Source organism: Cupressus sempervirens, chromosome 5 (assembly GCF_028749045.1).
Source record: "Cupressus sempervirens isolate cs-2001-9-10 chromosome 5, ASM2874904v1, whole genome shotgun sequence".
NCBI lineage: Eukaryota > Viridiplantae > Streptophyta > Pinopsida > Cupressales > Cupressaceae > Cupressus > Cupressus sempervirens.
This window is the reverse complement of record NC_143122.1, coordinates 768,885,744-768,903,901: the sequence shown is the minus strand read 5'-3', so window position 1 is coordinate 768,903,901 and position 18,158 is coordinate 768,885,744. Positions and strand designations below refer to the sequence as shown.

The window sequence follows — 18,158 nt, the reverse complement described above, 5'->3', positions numbered from 1 at the left end:
TCATGAAATATGGCCAAGACTTTGGCATTTACATGGATTACCAAAATGACAATGCTGGTATAATGCACACTTACAACTGAAACTTATAATACCCTAAAAAAAACAATACTAACAAGGGAACCTGGTTGTAGATGGCTGTAATAATTTTCCTTCAATGCTGCCCCTTCTGCTTTACTTTTTCGAACTACTTTTTCGGCCTGCTTTTTCGGTTCCGCTTTTTTCGCTTGCTTTTTCGATTCCGCTTTTTTTGCTTGCTTTTTCAATTTCGCTTTTTCCGCTTGCTTTTTCGATTCCACTTTTTCCGCCTGCTTTTTCGGTTCTACTTTTTTGGACTGCTACCCTGTTGAATCTCAAGACCATATCTTTCAATGGCATCAATATTTTCAGCTTGAAGGGATTTCGTCCTTCAAACTATTGAGACATAACCTCCAGAAAATTCTCCAATTTCTTTGACATTTCCAACCATGCTTAAAAGAAGCTCTTCCATTTCTTTTATAGTGTTCTCACAAGAGCTCCATCCTTTGTTTTCTCAATGTGGGATAAAACATAACTCCCTTTATGTAACTTATGTCTCCAATGTGTTATAAAATAAAGGGGACTCTTTTAATTTAAATATTTCCCACAAACTATAGTCTATACATTAATAAAGTTAAATATTTAAATTTAACTTTATAAAATAGCTTTATCAATGTAAAACAAATCTTATAAATGATAAACAAGTCTTCTTGCCTATTTTAAACAATTACCATCGACATACCGCTGCCACTGGATGTCCACCCATGCCCAAGATGACTTACTATAAATAGTAAGTATGCCCAAAGTTGCCTCAAAACCCCTCAGAAAGACCTGCAACTGAAACTATCTCGGTCAAATGGCCTCTAAGCCCCTTTAATGTCTTGGTTAGCCTACGAGACTGTGGGGAAATAGGCTAACGACAACATCATGCTATGAATGCTAAAAAGGGGACATTACACCCTTTGCATGGTTGACCATTCAGTTAAGGAACTCTAATCATAAGGAGGATAAGGGAGACAATAAAAGAGGTAAATGGCTATGGGATATCTCACTAGACACACTGCTCATATGGATGGAAAAGGGCCACATGATGGCCATGAGGGATGGTATAGGCTGTTGGGTCAAGGGTAGGGGACTGTTTAAAACTTTAAGGCACTGTAATATGCTCCTTATCCTAGCTCTCCTGTTGTTGAACTCCATCAATAAATACAATATATATTATAATTAAGTTAATGTTCAAAGATCTATGCTTATAATTTCTCTAATAAGGAAGATCTATTTTGTGGATTTTGTTTCAATAATTTCCTAATATGTTACAAAATCTCAACCAGGTACATGATGTTACTAATTCAGTAATTCTATTCTACTTCTTGTTCTACTTGGAATTTGTGATTTAGACCAAAAACTGGGGCATTTACAAGAGGAAAGCATTACAACAAAGCAGATTTCTTATTATTATCTCCTTGGCTCGCTAATAAAATACAGGACAGAAAAGAAGGGAAAAATCCCAAAGCTGACAGAGACTTGACCTCTATTTCCTGTCTTCAATCCTATCACTGCCTTCCTCCATTACCAGCCTCTCCTCAAACAAAAAAAACCTGTCGTAGAAACCTCAGCTCTAAGTTAAGCTGGCAACTATTTTCCAAACCACTACACAAACCCAAGAAGAGAACAAGCCAAAATTGTGCAGTTATGGAAACAACAGCCCAACATTAGAGAGCTAAAAAATGTTAGTCTTTTGCTCCACAGTCAAAACGTGGGAAATGGTTATCAAGGAGATGCTCCAAGTCCACATCACAAGATAATTCTCATATCAACACCATTATTCTTATATCATCTATAATATCTCATTGAGACATTTGGGTTATAATCATTTACCACACACCTCTTCTGGCTCAACAAAAGAAACTTCATATCAGAATTTGATTGCCATGTCTATATTTATAAGAATATCAACGAAATCCTTATATCTCCACTTATATGTTGTGTCTGATTGCACTCCAAATATTGATATATTATTTTTCCAATAACAGCATTCCCTTGGTTGACGTTCTTTGTACATCCCCTGAGCCCATGCAAATAGAGCCATTTGGAACAACCAATGTTATTACCAATATTAACAATTCCCCTCAACACATTAGCCTCCCAAACTAATTCCACAAGGACTGTCCAATGCAACTACTATGTAGAATTTCATATATACCTTATCCGCCTTCGGGTTAAACAATGTCATTTTTTTGAGAGATATCAAATCAACGTTGCCTTCGCATAACAAAATTTCTCTCCACACGTCAAGTTCAAAAAATAGCCAACATGGCTGCAGTGATTACAATTCTAAACAACTTTTCTAAAAGGCAACAAACATGACACACGTCAACTTGCATCAATCAAAAGGGCTCACATTTTTCAGTTTAACTTGCAGAAACCTACCAAGATGGACTTTCCGCATTCCTCATCCTTTTCACATAGTTTTTTTTAATTTAAATTAATAAATTTCATGGGTGCATTCAATATTCAGACTTGTATTCATAGTCCTCAGGACAAGCTTACTGTCTATTCAGACATCAGAACGTACTCTGGATTGAAAATATTATAATTAATTAAAATTAGAATGCATTATACGTAGGAGATATTTTCCACAGCAAGTTAAATTGTGATATTGCTATCAGGATTCAACTATGGAGTTTTTGAGTCAAACTGATTTACCATGTTTCATGTGTAGAATACAACATATTTTTAATTTCCAATTATTTAATAAATACAGTCAGATATGCATCCCAATGTTTGATAAGAATTCACCCTGGCTGAAATAAATATTGCAAAAGTGATCTGCACTAAAATGGCATATGACCTTGTTAGTAGGGAAAAGCACAGACATACAGTATTACCTACACAATAACAGCAACATCTTGGACAGAAAACTCAAGAGCCATAGATAAAACATAACTTCTCATTGTGTTTCTTTAAATTAAAGACAGTAGAGAGCTACAAGTGGTTAAGAGTTGAAGAGGTAAAGAAGCGAAAGTGTGTAAGAGAGAAACATTCAAGGAGGACTGCTTCATCCACTTCCCTTCTCTATCTGTGAAGTAGTCAATACCAGATGTGACTCTTTAAAGGTGAGAAGCCCCAATATATTAAGCCTGAGAAAAGACACTGTCAGGTCAAAGCTTGTTCGCATGGTTATAGCTGATGTTCATCCACCAGATATTGATGTTGATGATGATTTCATTGAAGATAAGGAACTTATCTTATTTTGAAGAGGGCAACACTTTAAATACAGGAAAGGATGCTGTAGAGAATAACTAGATATTCAATAGTCTAAGGTGCTTGTAGATCAGAGAAACTATACCCCATCGAGGTTTTGAAACATATATGTGATGATTGGTGTCCAATAATTCAGGGGAGATTCAAAATCTAGAAATTCAGCATTATACCATTTGATGGTAATAAGACATTTCATGTGCAAATGGTGTGAAACGTTGTTGGGAAATTGGGTCATAGCAACACAACTATAGTTGGGGAGCAGCTTGAAGATGTCTTGTGAGTCCAAGAACTGTTTTCAAAGGATAGTTTTTACGTAATGTTCTGTTTTGTTTTGGCTAATCAGATTGTTCTATGTAGAGATCTTAGGAGTCCATCAAAATTATGTTATCTCGTAAGGGGGATTATTATAACATAATTGCATTTCTTTGTTAAGCATCAAATGTGTCTATAACAATTGTTGAAAGTACTAGTTCGGTGTCACTAGATCCAGTTTTTTTCTAAAAAGTTTTAGTTTACTGTCATTTCTATAACCAAAATTATAGGATTTTATTGAAGCAACTATTTTTTTTTTTTTCCGTTCAAGTCAATTGTAACTATATAATTGTATTCTCCAATGAATCACAAGCTGTGATAGGGTTTGTAGCTCTTATCTACTCTGTTCTTCTGTATTCTTTATATATATATATATATATATATATATAGAGAGAGAGAGAGAGAGAGAGAGAGAGAGAGAGAGAGGCAGGCTTCTTAGCTGATTAACACATTGGCATTACACTTTTCTCATGCTTAGTTGTTCCTCCTTTCCAATGTTCCATAGAAAGAATAAAATCAACCTCAACTAAATGTGGTTGACCAATTTTCTAATCTCATGTTCATAAAATGTCATGAAACGATCATTCCCCTCTTTTTCTGTACTATGTCTCTGATGGCATTAGGTATGTGAAGCATATGTGCATTTTCAGTTCCAAAATTTTCAGTCCATTTCAAAATAATTTGTTGTTATAGTAGCATGTTTCCATCCATCAGATTTTTATCTTTTTCATTTTTTGATCTGACTACACTGCCTTTTTGTTGCAGAGAAACAGTGGATCAATACTCTGTTGAAATTCAAAAGCTTGGCAAAACAATTATTTCCCTTTTATCAGAGAAAGTTGGGTTAAAGACAGACCATTTGATTAACATGTGTGGGAAAACGGGACAGACAATGCGAATCAATTACTACCCGCCCTGCCCAAGACCAGATCTTGTTTTAGGGTTAAGCCCTCATTCCGATGCAAGTGGTTTGACATTGTTGCTACAGGATGACGAAACAGTGGGGCTACATATATGTAAAGATGACAAATGGATTCCTGTTCAACCCATCCCAGGTGCCCTGGTTATCAATATTGGGGACATGGTTGAGGTAATGATGAATTTCAACTCTCTTCATGTCGAAACAATCTGTAGGACATGTCAAACTATGCTAACATGTTTCAAAGATAGTTTATATAGTTGCATAAACTTGAACTTTTTCATCCAATCTATGAATGATTGTCTGGATTTAAGATTTCATGTATTGAACGCAACTATTTCCTCTCCATTCTTCATCACATATTACATGGGTTTATTGAATAGGGATTGATGTTTGACGCCACTTTACTAATATCAATTCTAAGTTTTGTTTTTGTGTTTCCATTTAGGTGATAAGCAATGGAATATATAAGAGCATTGAGCACAGAGTGGTCACAAGCAGGGACAGAGATCGAATCTCCATTGCCATGTTTTATAGCCCAAGTGGGGAATGCGAGGTGGGTCCTGCCCCTGAGCTTATAGATGAAATGCATCCTTGTCAATACAGAACATTCATTCGTAAAGACTATATGCAGAGCTATTTTTCCAGCAAACTCGATAGGAAGTCGAGCATTGAATTTACTAAAATCAAGTGATTATAGATTGTTCAACAGGCTTGGTTAACTAGTTAGGGTGGCTTGCCAAGGAAAACTCGCATTCTCTTTGATCGTCATCTTTTGTTGTGTGTTTGTTATCATCCTGTCATGCACTTGCTTCCAGGCTTTTATTATAAGGAGGTGGGCAGTATTGTAATACACTACAGGATGAACTAAAATTGGTTTGATCTGAGTTCTGACATTGGTATAAATGATATATTAATTAGAAGAACATGGTGTAACACTTTGATTTTCATGAACTGTAATTGTTATCTTAAATTAAAAGTTGAAGGTTCTAGAAGAGATGAAATTGCCTTTTACATGGTAAAGGTAAAATATCTATTCTTTTATCTTTAATCAAAGTGACCTGATTTAGGTTTGACATGAAATCCTCTATATAAAAAAAATTACAAGTTAATATTATTTGGGATATTGTTTGTTAAAAGTAGAGTTTATCGGTTATTTTGCTCTCCTGGTGGGTTTGCCTGACGGAGGCATCTGGCTCTGTTGGGATCTGCACCTATACTTGCAGGGCTACTTGGTCGTCGGTGGCTTTGCTTCGTTGTGTCGCTTCATTTTTCGTTTCCTCCCTTTCTTTGTGTTTTCTCCTTTTGTGAGTCTATTTGCTCGCTTTTGTAACTCTCTTTTTACCGTTCCTTGGCCCTAGTTTCATGTGTGCTTTGGCTTGGCAAGTAATTGTGCCTTTTAGTCGAGGTCTGGGGAGAGTTTAGTCTTTCTTTGTTGCAGGTTCAATGGCAGAAAATCAGAAAGATACCGGTCGGAAAACTAATTAGAGTATAGATGTGCCTTAAACGCAAGTGCCTCTTCAAATGGAGAAACCATCCTATAATGCAGTTGTGCAAGATGCTTCGGTTGCAGAGTGCCCGTCGTCTACAAGTTTCCATTGTGCTTTTAGAACAGGGCCAAATGAGTGTTCGAATGGTGGTCCAGATTCTGGAGCCGTGAGAGATGCAGGAGTCCCCCCTCCCACAGTTGCAGAAAAAGGTGAAATGGATAGAGGATCCTCTAATGGTTTGAAATAAACCCTTTCTTTCCCCTAAAGAAGATATGGTAAGGACCATTGATAATGAACAGTCTACATAAAAAGATATCGCAGTTTTCTTTGTATGTATGGACAATAAATTTCTCCCTGCGAGAAATTATCTTGATCACTGGTTTTATTTAATATGGGGTAAATTGCATGGCATTTGTATCAGATTTTGCAGGATGATACAAAGACGTTTTTTTTTGTTGTCTTTCTAACGAATCATGCTAGGTAGGAATGTGTCCTAAAAAAGGTTTTCTGGAATGTGGGACAAGCCCTTTTCGAGCCTTCCCATGGTCTCCTAATAGTAATGTGGAGCATGTCATGGCTCATTCCTTACATAATTGGGTTGAGCTTCATGATATCTAACCACAGTTCCGGCCATTTATTCCACATATGCTCAAGCCCCTTCGCCCAATCTGGCAAATTGAGGAGTCTAAGGTTACTTCACCCCATCTTAATGTTAGGGTCTTGATCGCTCTAGAGCCTGAGATCGAAATGCCCGATATTTCTTTGGAAGTGGATGGTAACTACTATGCCTAGGAGTTTACCCTTCTTGTAGAATCAGGAGCTTGTTTACATTAAATAATAAATGGTCACGGTAGAAGGCATTGCCCCTCTCTCGAGAATGTGGAGATGTCCTTTCATGTGAATTCCAATATTGATCCCTAATCAAACCCTAAGCCCTGGTACTCTAAGTAGCCTCAATTCCTCAGCCCAATCTCAAGAAGATTGTGGATCCTCTTAAAACAAACTCCAACCCTAGAGTGGGCTTCAATAAGTCTATTACACTATCCAACCCTCTCTTTGATGATGAGCATGAAGTTGTTCCTTCCAATACTAAGAATGTTCTCCCTGCAACAATTCCATCCAGTTGTCAACCTAAAGTTGTGATTAAGGGTAAAGAGACCTTTGTTAAAAACAATGCACAAGTTGCTCTTGAGATCATCAATAAAAGGACGAAAGAATTTAGGAGTAAAATTGCTTCTGAGAAATTGTCACATCCCTCAAATAACCCTCAACCCACCAATGATGCCAACTTTCATAACACTCCAAGTGATATTGTGAAGATGAATCAGGTTGGGGAAGGTTTTCAGCAAAGTACATTGAAAAAAAAAAATGAAGAAAGATGAAACAACTTAAGGAAATTGGTGATAATTGCAACTTATCCTCACCTAATTTACCTAAATATCTTAACTGACTCTGCAAGAATTAGAACCGTCCCAATAAGTTGTTCTGATGATTAATATTCATAGCTGGAATGTGAGGGGCCTCACAATAGAAAGTACATGGTGAGGAAATGGTGCAACAATATTGCTCTCAAAGATATTGTATGTTTATAGGAAATTAAAGTTACATAATACCATGCCTTCAACACATTGAAGTTAGTGTTCGATAAAGCCAATTATTTCTATACTAATCACAACAAAGGCAAAGGTGGGGTGGCCATTTTGGTAGGACCCCAATGGGCTCATTGTTTCTTTGGAAAAGGTTCTTCCCCACGCCAAAGGGTCCAATGGATTATACTTAAGAGAGACAAGAGCGCTATAGGTATTTGTAACATTCATGCTTCCAATGGTTATAGAGAGAGAACCCATTTGTGGGATTGGTTGCCCAATCATCTCCTTGTTGTGCACTGATTGTAGTGGGAGACTTTAATATGATAGAGCACAAAGGTGATAAATTTGGTGGCAATCCTTTCTCTTAGAAAGGTAATGGATTATTATTTTTGGTTTAAGTTCAAAAGGAATTTCAAGCTTGTGGATCCTATGACGAGGTTAAAGGGGAAAGACATCTGGTATACATGGTGCAACAATCAATTGGGGCCCAATAGAGTATATTGCAGATTAGACATGATTTACTCAGAAGACTTTCTTCACTTTATTCACCAATTCAATCAGTTGCCTATGAAAATCCTTTTATTTAACTTGTTTGATCATTCTCCTATTCATTGTTGTGTTGCTCTCGGACTACCCTCTTGTTGAACTTGAGGAAAGCTCGACCTACAACTCCCAAGAATCACTTGCATGCAAACACTTGTCACGGAGAGAGATGAGGAAAAGCTATGGAGGCTCAAATTCACATATCAACAAATGACAAAATATTTTTGATGTACAAAAGATAAATTGTTATTCAATCAAAAAGTGTAAATCACAAAGAGAGATCATTCCTTATAAAAGGAGATCAAATCCCTAATAGGTAACTAACCTAGGTTTCATGATAATAATTAATAAAAGAATTAATTTTTATGTCTAAAGTTTAGGTTAAGCAAAATAGAGTTAATAAGAGAACACCTTATTACTCAAACACCCCCCTTAAGATAAACATAAGCAGTAGTTAAAAACATAGAAACTACTACTGAAAGTAAATTTGGGTCTCGACAACAAGGCTTGATGAGATACCCAATGGCAATCAAATCTCTATGAAGAGGAGAAATAGAGAAAACCACATGAGAAAAATCCTACTCCAAGAAGAGATGGAAAGATTGTTGAAAGAACTAGCGAATGATTTCAGAAGCCTCCAAACTATAGAATGTTCCAGAAGATAAGAATAATGGAATGATCCTAAGAACACCACTAAAGCATGAAGAAGTTATAAAGATCTGTCGAAAAGTAACTGTTGATCTGAAGAACTTTCACTAAAATAGAACCTAATCGGGTAGAGAAGACTATAATATGAATGAGTTCCCTCAAAAGACACTGCTTGAATCAAGTAGCACACAAAGGAAAACAATTGAACTCGAAGATACAGATAGCGTGAAACACCAAGCCTGAAGAGTTGATCAATCGAACATGGAAGGCTACATCCAAAGTAGGAACCAAAAGAAAAGTGTTCGTATGGTAAATGATCCATCTAACTGAAATGCATATGTATCCTACCATTGCATTCACTTAATACATAGGAACAAATATTGAATACATAGCTCACTTCATCGAACCAAAGAAGCATAAGAACCAACAGAAGAACCCCCCACCTCCTAATGCAGGCATGGATGAGGCGACAAGCAACTAGAAAAATAGGCCAATAGAAGTGCATGTCAAGGAACCATAATCAAGATGCACAAAAGAATACATAATAGTGTACTAAGGTGATCAATCTCAGACACATCATTAGGCTAATGTCATGGAAGGAATACTCACTAACAAAGGTAGATGGAAAACAAAGAAAAAAAATCAACCCCCCGTAGCATTTTAATCAGAGTAGTGCATGTATAATAAGACACAAGATACGGTGAATTCTAAGAATATAGTAACTTGTATGAGTGTCGTCTAATGACACTACTCAAATTAGAAGGCAAAATAACCAAAACAAAATCACAGATGGAATCTGCACTTTATATGTGTGTTTGCAAAAATGCATATGATAGATGTCTACAAAGTCCAGAAGAGACGTAAGGCTAGTATAATAGAAAGTACAATCCATTACAAATCATCTGAAGCAACAAAAATGATTCTCAGACCTTAAACAACCAAGATATCCACCAGATTGCATAAATGCAAAAAAACTGAATAGGATGTACCTAAAGTAGAATCTAGAAAAACATCTAGTATCAATGGAAAGAGCACAAAATAAGCTTTCCAAAAATATAAAGTTTTCCCAAATCAAAGACCAGATGCTCAAGATATCTCCTGGAGTGCAAAAATGAACTCTTGACTTTGACAATGAGAAAAGCCATAAAAAAACATGAAAATTAAAAACACTTGCACCACTATGATAGGCTCGAAACCATCTTTCCAATGATATCTTGTTTGTGGATAATAAAGATCTCGTATGCTTGAAATATGAGAAAAAAACCAATAGTAGGTCCAAATAGAGCCAATAGGAAAAATATGTATGCACTGACATAAGCAGATGACAAGCCCCAATTCGACTATTAAATGGTTGTTGAGGCAAAATAATAGGTTGCCAAAAAATATGGGAATGTCAGAAAAAGAACTATCGCTAGAAAAAGACTAGGTTGGTGATGAAGTCATCAAATGTCTTTGGGAAACATGTCAGAGCCAATAAAAATAATCGGTGTCTATAAAAGTCTCCAAAAAGCCACTATGCATGGAAAAATTTGCCAGTCAATAAGCCCAAAAAAATTGTTGCCGAAAAAAATGACAAACCACCATGCAAGTGTTGGAACCACTATAAAAACTATAAAAAAATCTCAAACTATCAATTTTATAAAAATGACCCAAGGCATGGAGCAAAATTGCCCAAAAAACGCCAAATCAAAGGTGTGCATGATTTTCCATACATGCGCTTCAATATAAGTGCATAGGCTAAGTCCCACGAGAGAGTGTCACCTCAAGAAAGTGTGCCTACACAAAAAGTAAATGTGCATGTAACATAAAGCATAGGTCCTAGTGGGTGAGGCTCGAGGCAATGGAGGTCTGACATCTACAGGCAATACCTTCAGAGGCCTGAGTACAACCTTGAAATTGCCAGTGTTTTTGGGGCACGTTCCAAAAAAATGCACTGCTCCAAAAAAAAAGGAACGCAAACAAGGAGGCCCATGTGGGGCTAGTGATGCAAAGGTACCCTATCAAGTCCTAAGGTGATGAGGTTAGTTGCGTGTAGCACGAGCTCCAAAAAATTGTAGGCCCGAGTTAAACAAAACTTGATTGGTGGGAGCACTAGGTTCTCCAAAAAATGGAGGGCCTTTTAATTATGAAATTTGTGGGGCCCAAACTATCTAGTTATTAGACAGACATTGACTAGAGAGGCGTGTAAGAGACGGGGCCCAATAAACACAAGTTGCCAACTGTTGTGTGGGTTGTGTGGGTGCATTGTCCAATGGAGCGCTTGGGTACAAGGGTAGGACCTAAAAATATTTCTCCTCCCCTTTGCCAAAATATCAACAACTCCTTGACCTTTTTTTGTAAAAAATAGTATGCATGTAATAAGATTTCATGCACTTTTTATAAAAAACAAAAAATTGCAATATGTTTTTAAAAAAATTAAAATTAAAAAAATTGTTGCCTTGGAGTGTGTGCCCAAGGTCATACGGCCTTAGGCCAAGATTTTTTTCCATAAATTGCACCTCCATCTAAAATGAACAAATTTTATATAGAAATGGGAGTTTTTGGGCGCTCTGAGCTCAACGGTGATGTTTGTTTGGGTTCAAAGTGACCCAAAATGAAGGCCCCCAGATCCAATAAAAGATCCTCTACAAAAAAAAATCTGAAAAAATAATGCTAAAACTCTCATAAAGAGAGTAGGGGCATGAAAGTCTGGAGCTCTGATACCATGTTGAAGTTGACAAAAACTCAACTTATAGCTCCCAAGAATCACTTGCATGCAAGCACCTGTTAGTAGAAAAAGCTATGGAAACTCAAATTAATGGATCCATAGAAGAGGAGACATTATTGATGTGCAAAAGATGAATTGACATTCAATCAAAACGGTAAATTACAAAGACAGATCAATCCTTAAAAAATGAGATCAAAACCCTAATAGGTAATTACCTTGATTACATGATAACAATTAATAAACGAATTAATTATTATATGTGTAAATTTTAGCTTAAGAAAAATATAGTTAATAAGAAAATGCCTTATTACTCTAACACCTCTGATCCTAATAAGACTTGAAGAAAAATGATCTTTTTAAGCTTAATGTCTCCCTATTAAAGGATCCAGACACCCTTGATGCAATCAGAAGAGTTACTACACTCAAAATTTTGTGCATCTGACAAGTCTCCAACTAGATTGTGGGACCATTTTGACTAATGCTTGGAGAAATATATTTCAAATAGTGTACAAGAAGAAGGCTAGTGATAGACATGATAACGAAATGTTATTATAGAGGAACCTTATTGAGATTGAAAGGCGGATCCACATTGGTGGTAATAGTGATAGCTTGGAAAAAGATCTAATCCAAACTAAAAATGAGTTAAGAGAATTATAGAATAATGAGATTCAAGGTCAAAGAATAAGAGATGAAATGAATTGGATCCATGGAGGTGACAAAGGTACAAAGTATTTAATTTAACTTGATTAGGAGAAAGCCAAAAAGAAAAATTATTGAAGTAATTCAGATTAATGATACAGTGACTAAAGATGATAGAGAAATTAGAGAGGCCTCCTACAATTTTTGTAGGGAATTGTTTTCCTCAGAACATGATGCTAAGAGACAAATGGCCTTGGAGGTGCTTGTGGTTAATTCCTAGGAAAGTGTTTAGGAGAAGATGCATCTATGCTAAGTTAAGAAATCAATCTCAAAGAAGTTAAAGTCACCAATGCACCATCAAGTCCATGGCTAATGGTGAGTCACCTGGGCTGGATGGATTGCCCATTGAATTTTACAAAGAGAATTGTGACTAGATCAACATTGAATTGCTCACTCTATATAAGGATGCTTTTAGGAATGACACTTTGGGGGTGAACAACAATAAAGGTGTTATCAATTTGATCCAAAAAATTGGTGATAAAATTTTTAATAGAAATTGGAGGCCCATTACTCTTTTAAATATATCGTACAAGAACGCTAAATTGTTGGCCATAAGACTCGCTAGTGTGCTTCAAAAAATTATCTTAGTAACACCAACATGCTTCATCAAGGGGGATATATTTTGGAAAAGTTTAACCATTTGGGAGGCCATTAATTGCACTAAGTATGATAATCAAAATGTAGCTATGATATTGCTAGATTTTGAGAAGGTTTATGAAAGGATCAAAGGCCCTTTGTGCAGAGTTTTTTAAAATCCTTTGGATTCCCCTCTTATTTTTGCAAGTGGATCAAAATTATTAGATATAGTAGTTGATATCAATGGAGTTTTATCTGATACCATCCTCCTTAAGAGATCCATTAGGTAGGGGTGTCTAATTGCCCCTTCACTTTTTGTTATTGTTGTTTATGCTCTAACACTCATTTTGAGATATAGAGATTTGGGGTGTAATGTTAAAGGAATTGCATTGCCCAATAATGATGACTTGTTGAAGGCTCAGTTTGGAATGACATTTGTACTCTCTGAGGGAAACTTTGACAATGTTATGGCAAGGTTGTAGTTCTTTTTATGGCTTTAGGACACAAGGTGGCACTTTACAAACCCACTATGATTGGTTGGAGCAATGATCCTTCGCAATGTGTCTCTCGTAGGGGGTGGTAATGGGTAGGACCAAACACCATTGTTAGGTGTTTGGGAATCCTCTTCTCCATTGATCCTTCTATTAAAGGGATTTGGAATTGGATCTTCTCCAAAATTGAGAAAAAATATGTTAGATGGTAGGCCCTTATGTTGTCTCTTACAAGTAGATTCCATGTTCTGCAAAAAATCACATCCCCACATGCCATTTACTACTCATCTACTTGGCACTTTTCTAAACATTAGTTTGACCAGCTTGAGAAGATCTTTAGAAACTTTCTCTAGTCTGATGGGATGGGGAGTAAAATGATGCATTGTGTTAGTTGGGATTGGTGTTGTAGACCTAAGAGTTTGGGAGGACTGGGGACTAAAGATCTCAGAAGTCATGGTGTAGCATTGGCCTCTAAGTGGATATACAAATCCATCCAAGGAAATGAACCTTGGAAAACTCTTATAATAAATGACATCAATAGATCAGTTATTAAAAAAGGTAAGTACTAGAAACACATTCCCTGTTACAATATATAGTCCACTGATATAACTAAGAGGGGGGTGTGAATTAGTTATCCAACTAATATCACCATTAACAACCTTAAAAAATCTTAACCATATGAGTAATATAAACTAAAACCACAAGAAGATACTCATACACAATAACACCAAATATGTTAACTAGGGAAACCCTTGATCAGAGGGAAAACCAGCAAGGTGATGTACTCATATAAATATTCCTTGTTAGAGGATGGACCCTGTTAGGAGTCTATGAATACATTCAATACATACGAGTCCTTTTTAGAAAACTTTGAGTCCCCATTAGGAGATTCCAACCCTGTTAGGAGTCGTGTCAACCCTATTAAGAGTTGTGGAAGACAGTTGGACCCACTACCCAAACAATTTCAAAGGCAAGACCAATGAACCCACTGTAGAACAAGATTTTAGTGTTCAAGGAACATTAACATTAAAGAAAGCATTCACAAACCAAAACTAAGTTCACATATATGCTTAGACAAAGAAAAAAAACAAGAGATGCAAACCTCAAAGGATGAAGCACTTCATTGCTTTCTTGATTTTGTAGATGTGTCCTTTGATGTGGATGTATGTTCAATTGCTCAAAGTTTCTTCAATGGTGGAGATAGATAATAGAAAATTGGTAGCTTTGTGAGCTCTCAATTTGACATTATAAGGGTATGGGTATGGATTTTGGCTCTCAAAAGGGCATGATAACTTTAGCTCAAAGATTGTTGATGAAATGGCTTGGGATGGGATTCAATTTATAGCCCAAGGGGTAGAGGGATGGAGGGCTTAGATGCAAGGATGGGGAGATGGTTAAGGAGGGCTAAAACTCTTAAATGGCCAAAACTATAGATTAAATCGATCACACTTCAAGTTTGCGCACTAAAATTGAACAACAACTGACGTGGAGAGCCTTCGAGCACGCGCTTGAAATCGAATCTCACACACTTTTGTTTTGGGCTTAAAACAAACTCACACTCAATCTTGAATGCCTTAAAGAAAATTAATTGATACTTGACGTGGAGGGCCTCCGGGTGCGCGAGTTTGCTTTTGTTGACCCTAACTCTTCTTATTGTTTGCATTCTTCGATCGATTTACTTTTGTTGGCGCTTCAAGTTGGAATTGAACATTGTCTCTTAAACATGAGTGCTTGCAAAGTCTAGATTAGCACACATAAGAGTCAGTTGGTAAAAGAACAAGCGTGTTTTTTAGCCCAAGGTCATCCAAGTCTTCTCTCACTTTGTCGTCTTTCGAGGCCATCTTGGGTGCATAAGATTAGGATCCAAAACCTTATTTCTTTTTAGGAGGCCTGCTTGGGGATTTCATCACCCCTTGGACGACCTCAACTCCAACGTTCTGGCGGAGTATAAGAATCGGGAGGTGAATCGAAAGACACCTCTCTTGGGATCAAGATTTTGTCACTCGGGCTAAGCCTCAAGGAACTTTATACCCTTGAGAAGTGAAAGAGGAGAAATGGGTTATCGCTCCTCTCGGCTGTGTGACATCTTTTTGGTCTCATCTATGGATTTGGGCCTCACGTACCTTGCGTATATCGAGGAATCCCTAGCTAAACCAACTGTCAGCCTTGCAGACAACCATCTAGGATGTTAATGTGTTTGAAGTGACTGATCAAAAAATTTGTAGAACATACACACTCCTTGGCGCAAGTATCACATTCTGAGAACCACAAACTTCTATCTGGGTGTTCCTATCTATTGCTTGATTTTATTTTACTTGTTGAATGAATGTTTGCCAAACTTGGTCAATCCTAGCTTAGGGCACACTTAGCGTAGTCATTGCCTATTTTAGAAGTTGAACGAGTCAAAGCAAAACAATTGAGATCCCTCAAAGCCAAGCAAATTCAGGAATTTATGTCGGAACAACCCAAACCCAAATAGAAGTTTCACAAAGTCAAACTCAAGCCATCTCTAGCATACCAAGAACTTTCAGCCAAGAGAAAAGAAATAACACCAAGCCCACGAATTGCCAAACTCCACAAAGTAGAGGACAAAGCTACCGACGAAGCACTTCAAGAGGCTTGGTTAGAGCGCACCATCAAATTTAGCCAACGTCTAGGAGTTAGTCCTACTTATGCCTTACCAACTAGGCATGATTTCTATGATTAGACACCCTTGTTTCTCCCCATCTTCTTGGATAAGCTTCACTTTAGAGTCATCTTTGTAGAAAAGCCAACCATCTTAGGTTATCCCCGTAAGCATTATTAGCTCATCCATCTCATTTAGAATCAAACCATCTAGGCAGCAATCCAAAATCTTCGCATCCAAGCCTTCAAAATTTGTTGTCACCTTGCCAAAAGTTTGCCATTCCTAAAATCTTCCAAATCCACCAATCTCACTAAGGTTATCCCTTTGATAGAGCTTTTTCTAGGGTAATCTAGCTTTGTCACTTGTTATCCCTCATCACCTTGAGCTAAAGGTTGGGATCCACAAGTGGTCAATCTCATCTTCTTCCTAAAGGATCATCAGTCTATCCTTAAGTTGACACAATCACCACCAAGCTTGCACATAGGAAAGTAGACTTTTTGTGCTTTGGCAACATATCTTTGAAGTTAGAATCCCCAACCCAATCCTCCTTAGGTTTTTTCATATAGCTTTGCCTCAACCTAGGAAATCATTTGCATAGAAAAGCCTTCCCCCCCCCTTTGCATCCACCAGCATTTGTTGCATCTCATCCCTAGGAGCATTTTCATGCCACCCATCACTCGCTTAGCCAAGAAGAAAGAAACAATGGAGCCATATCATTTGGATCAAACAACCTCACCTCCCTTGAGCATTCAGCCATCCTTCAGCCCAAAGAAAGCTATGCCATCACCTATTGACATTGAAGCTTTCATGAACCAACCAGGAAATGCAGTATTGGTAAATGCCATTATAGACAAGAACAAAGAGACAATCATGGCTAATTTTCGAAGGGACAATGTAGGAACCTTTGACTTTGGAAGACCCCCTCCATTATCAGATCCATCTCACCCATTGTTTGGGCAGCTGCCACCACCCATAGGCTCTTATGATCCAAATTATCCTCAATATATGCCAAAAGAAGAGCCTCTAGCCAATCCATATGATCCAACAGACCCAAACATACCATCATCCACCCAAGTTGAAATCTCCATGCCGAAAGCCAACCCAACCACCACCACTCCATCCTTGGTTCATACCTCTCCGCTCCAAACCCCCTTTACCCAAAACACCTCACCGTTCACCCTCTTCACTATTGATGCTACTACTCCCCAACCCAACCTTCCAAATCCACCCATCTCCCAAATCAGTGCTAGCATCTTTGGCCAACCTTAGCAATATACAACAGAGATGCCACCCATGGGGCCAAGTAATCAACCTTTCATCACCCCCAGCTTGTTCACCACAGCCCAAAGCACAATCCCATCATTTCCATTAGGTCTTGGGAGCTCAATACCATCAGCCACAAATCCACAAGCTACTACCCTCACTCCACAAAGCTATCAAAGCCCACAAGCTACTGCCAATTTCCTGCCGAGCTAAAAAGTGACCCCAGCCCCTGCCACCACTCTACCAAGCTTCCAAATCCAACCACAAAGCTATCAAACCCCATCAGTTCCATTCCCAAGCTTTCAATTCCCACCACCTCCACCACCAACTAATCCATTACCTCCTATTACCAACTACTTTTCAATGCCACTCCTAGGAGGTAATCCACCACCCCAACCAACCACCAATTATTTGCAAATACCATCCCAAATGGGGGCACAACCCACATATATTGGTCAAACCCCGCAAGCCCCCCGATCCTTTCCCCAAGCCTCACAACCATCTTATACCTTACCTCCACAAAGTCATTCATTTATCCCACAGCTAGCTTATGTTCCTCAATCCCAACCTCAAATCCCATATCAACAGCAAGCCTCGCAGCACATGCAGCAATACCCTCAACAACCCGTCATCCACCATGCAGCTGCCCAAACAATGTACAATCCCTATCAGCAAATCCCTCACAACCATCCATATTCAGTGGTCCCATCTAGCACATACCTACCTCAAGGCACTCCTACATTGGGGGCACCCCAACCATCACCTATCAATTCAGAATGGGAGCAAATGAAGACAGCTCTAAAAGCCATCCAAGAAGGGAATGATCCGAAGACATTCAAGTTTGAGAATGTGTGTCCTTACCCATTTGACAGAGCCATTACCATGACACCATTTCCCAAACACTTTGAGGTACCCAAATTTGACAAATTCAGAGGAAAAGGAGACCCTGTCACACATATCAAAGATTTTACATGCACTGCCAGGACGTGGCATACAATGATGTCTTCCTCTTGTGC

At 37.9% G+C, this 18,158-nt stretch overlaps 1 protein-coding gene across 1 annotated transcript in view; it reads left to right on the top strand.

The window, feature by feature from the left end:
• Positions 1 to 5,436, top strand: part of LOC149558176 (protein LATERAL BRANCHING OXIDOREDUCTASE 1-like) — a 31,250-nt gene extending 25,814 nt beyond the window's left edge. Inside the window, exons 3-4 of the mRNA XM_089832528.1 lie at positions 4,357 to 4,681; positions 4,959 to 5,436. Of these exons, the coding sequence (XP_089688654.1) occupies positions 4,357 to 4,681; positions 4,959 to 5,204 (571 nt within the window). The 3' untranslated portion in view covers positions 5,205 to 5,436. The remainder of the gene's footprint in view (positions 1 to 4,356; positions 4,682 to 4,958) is intronic.
• The last annotated feature ends 12,722 nt before the right edge of the window (positions 5,437 to 18,158 follow it).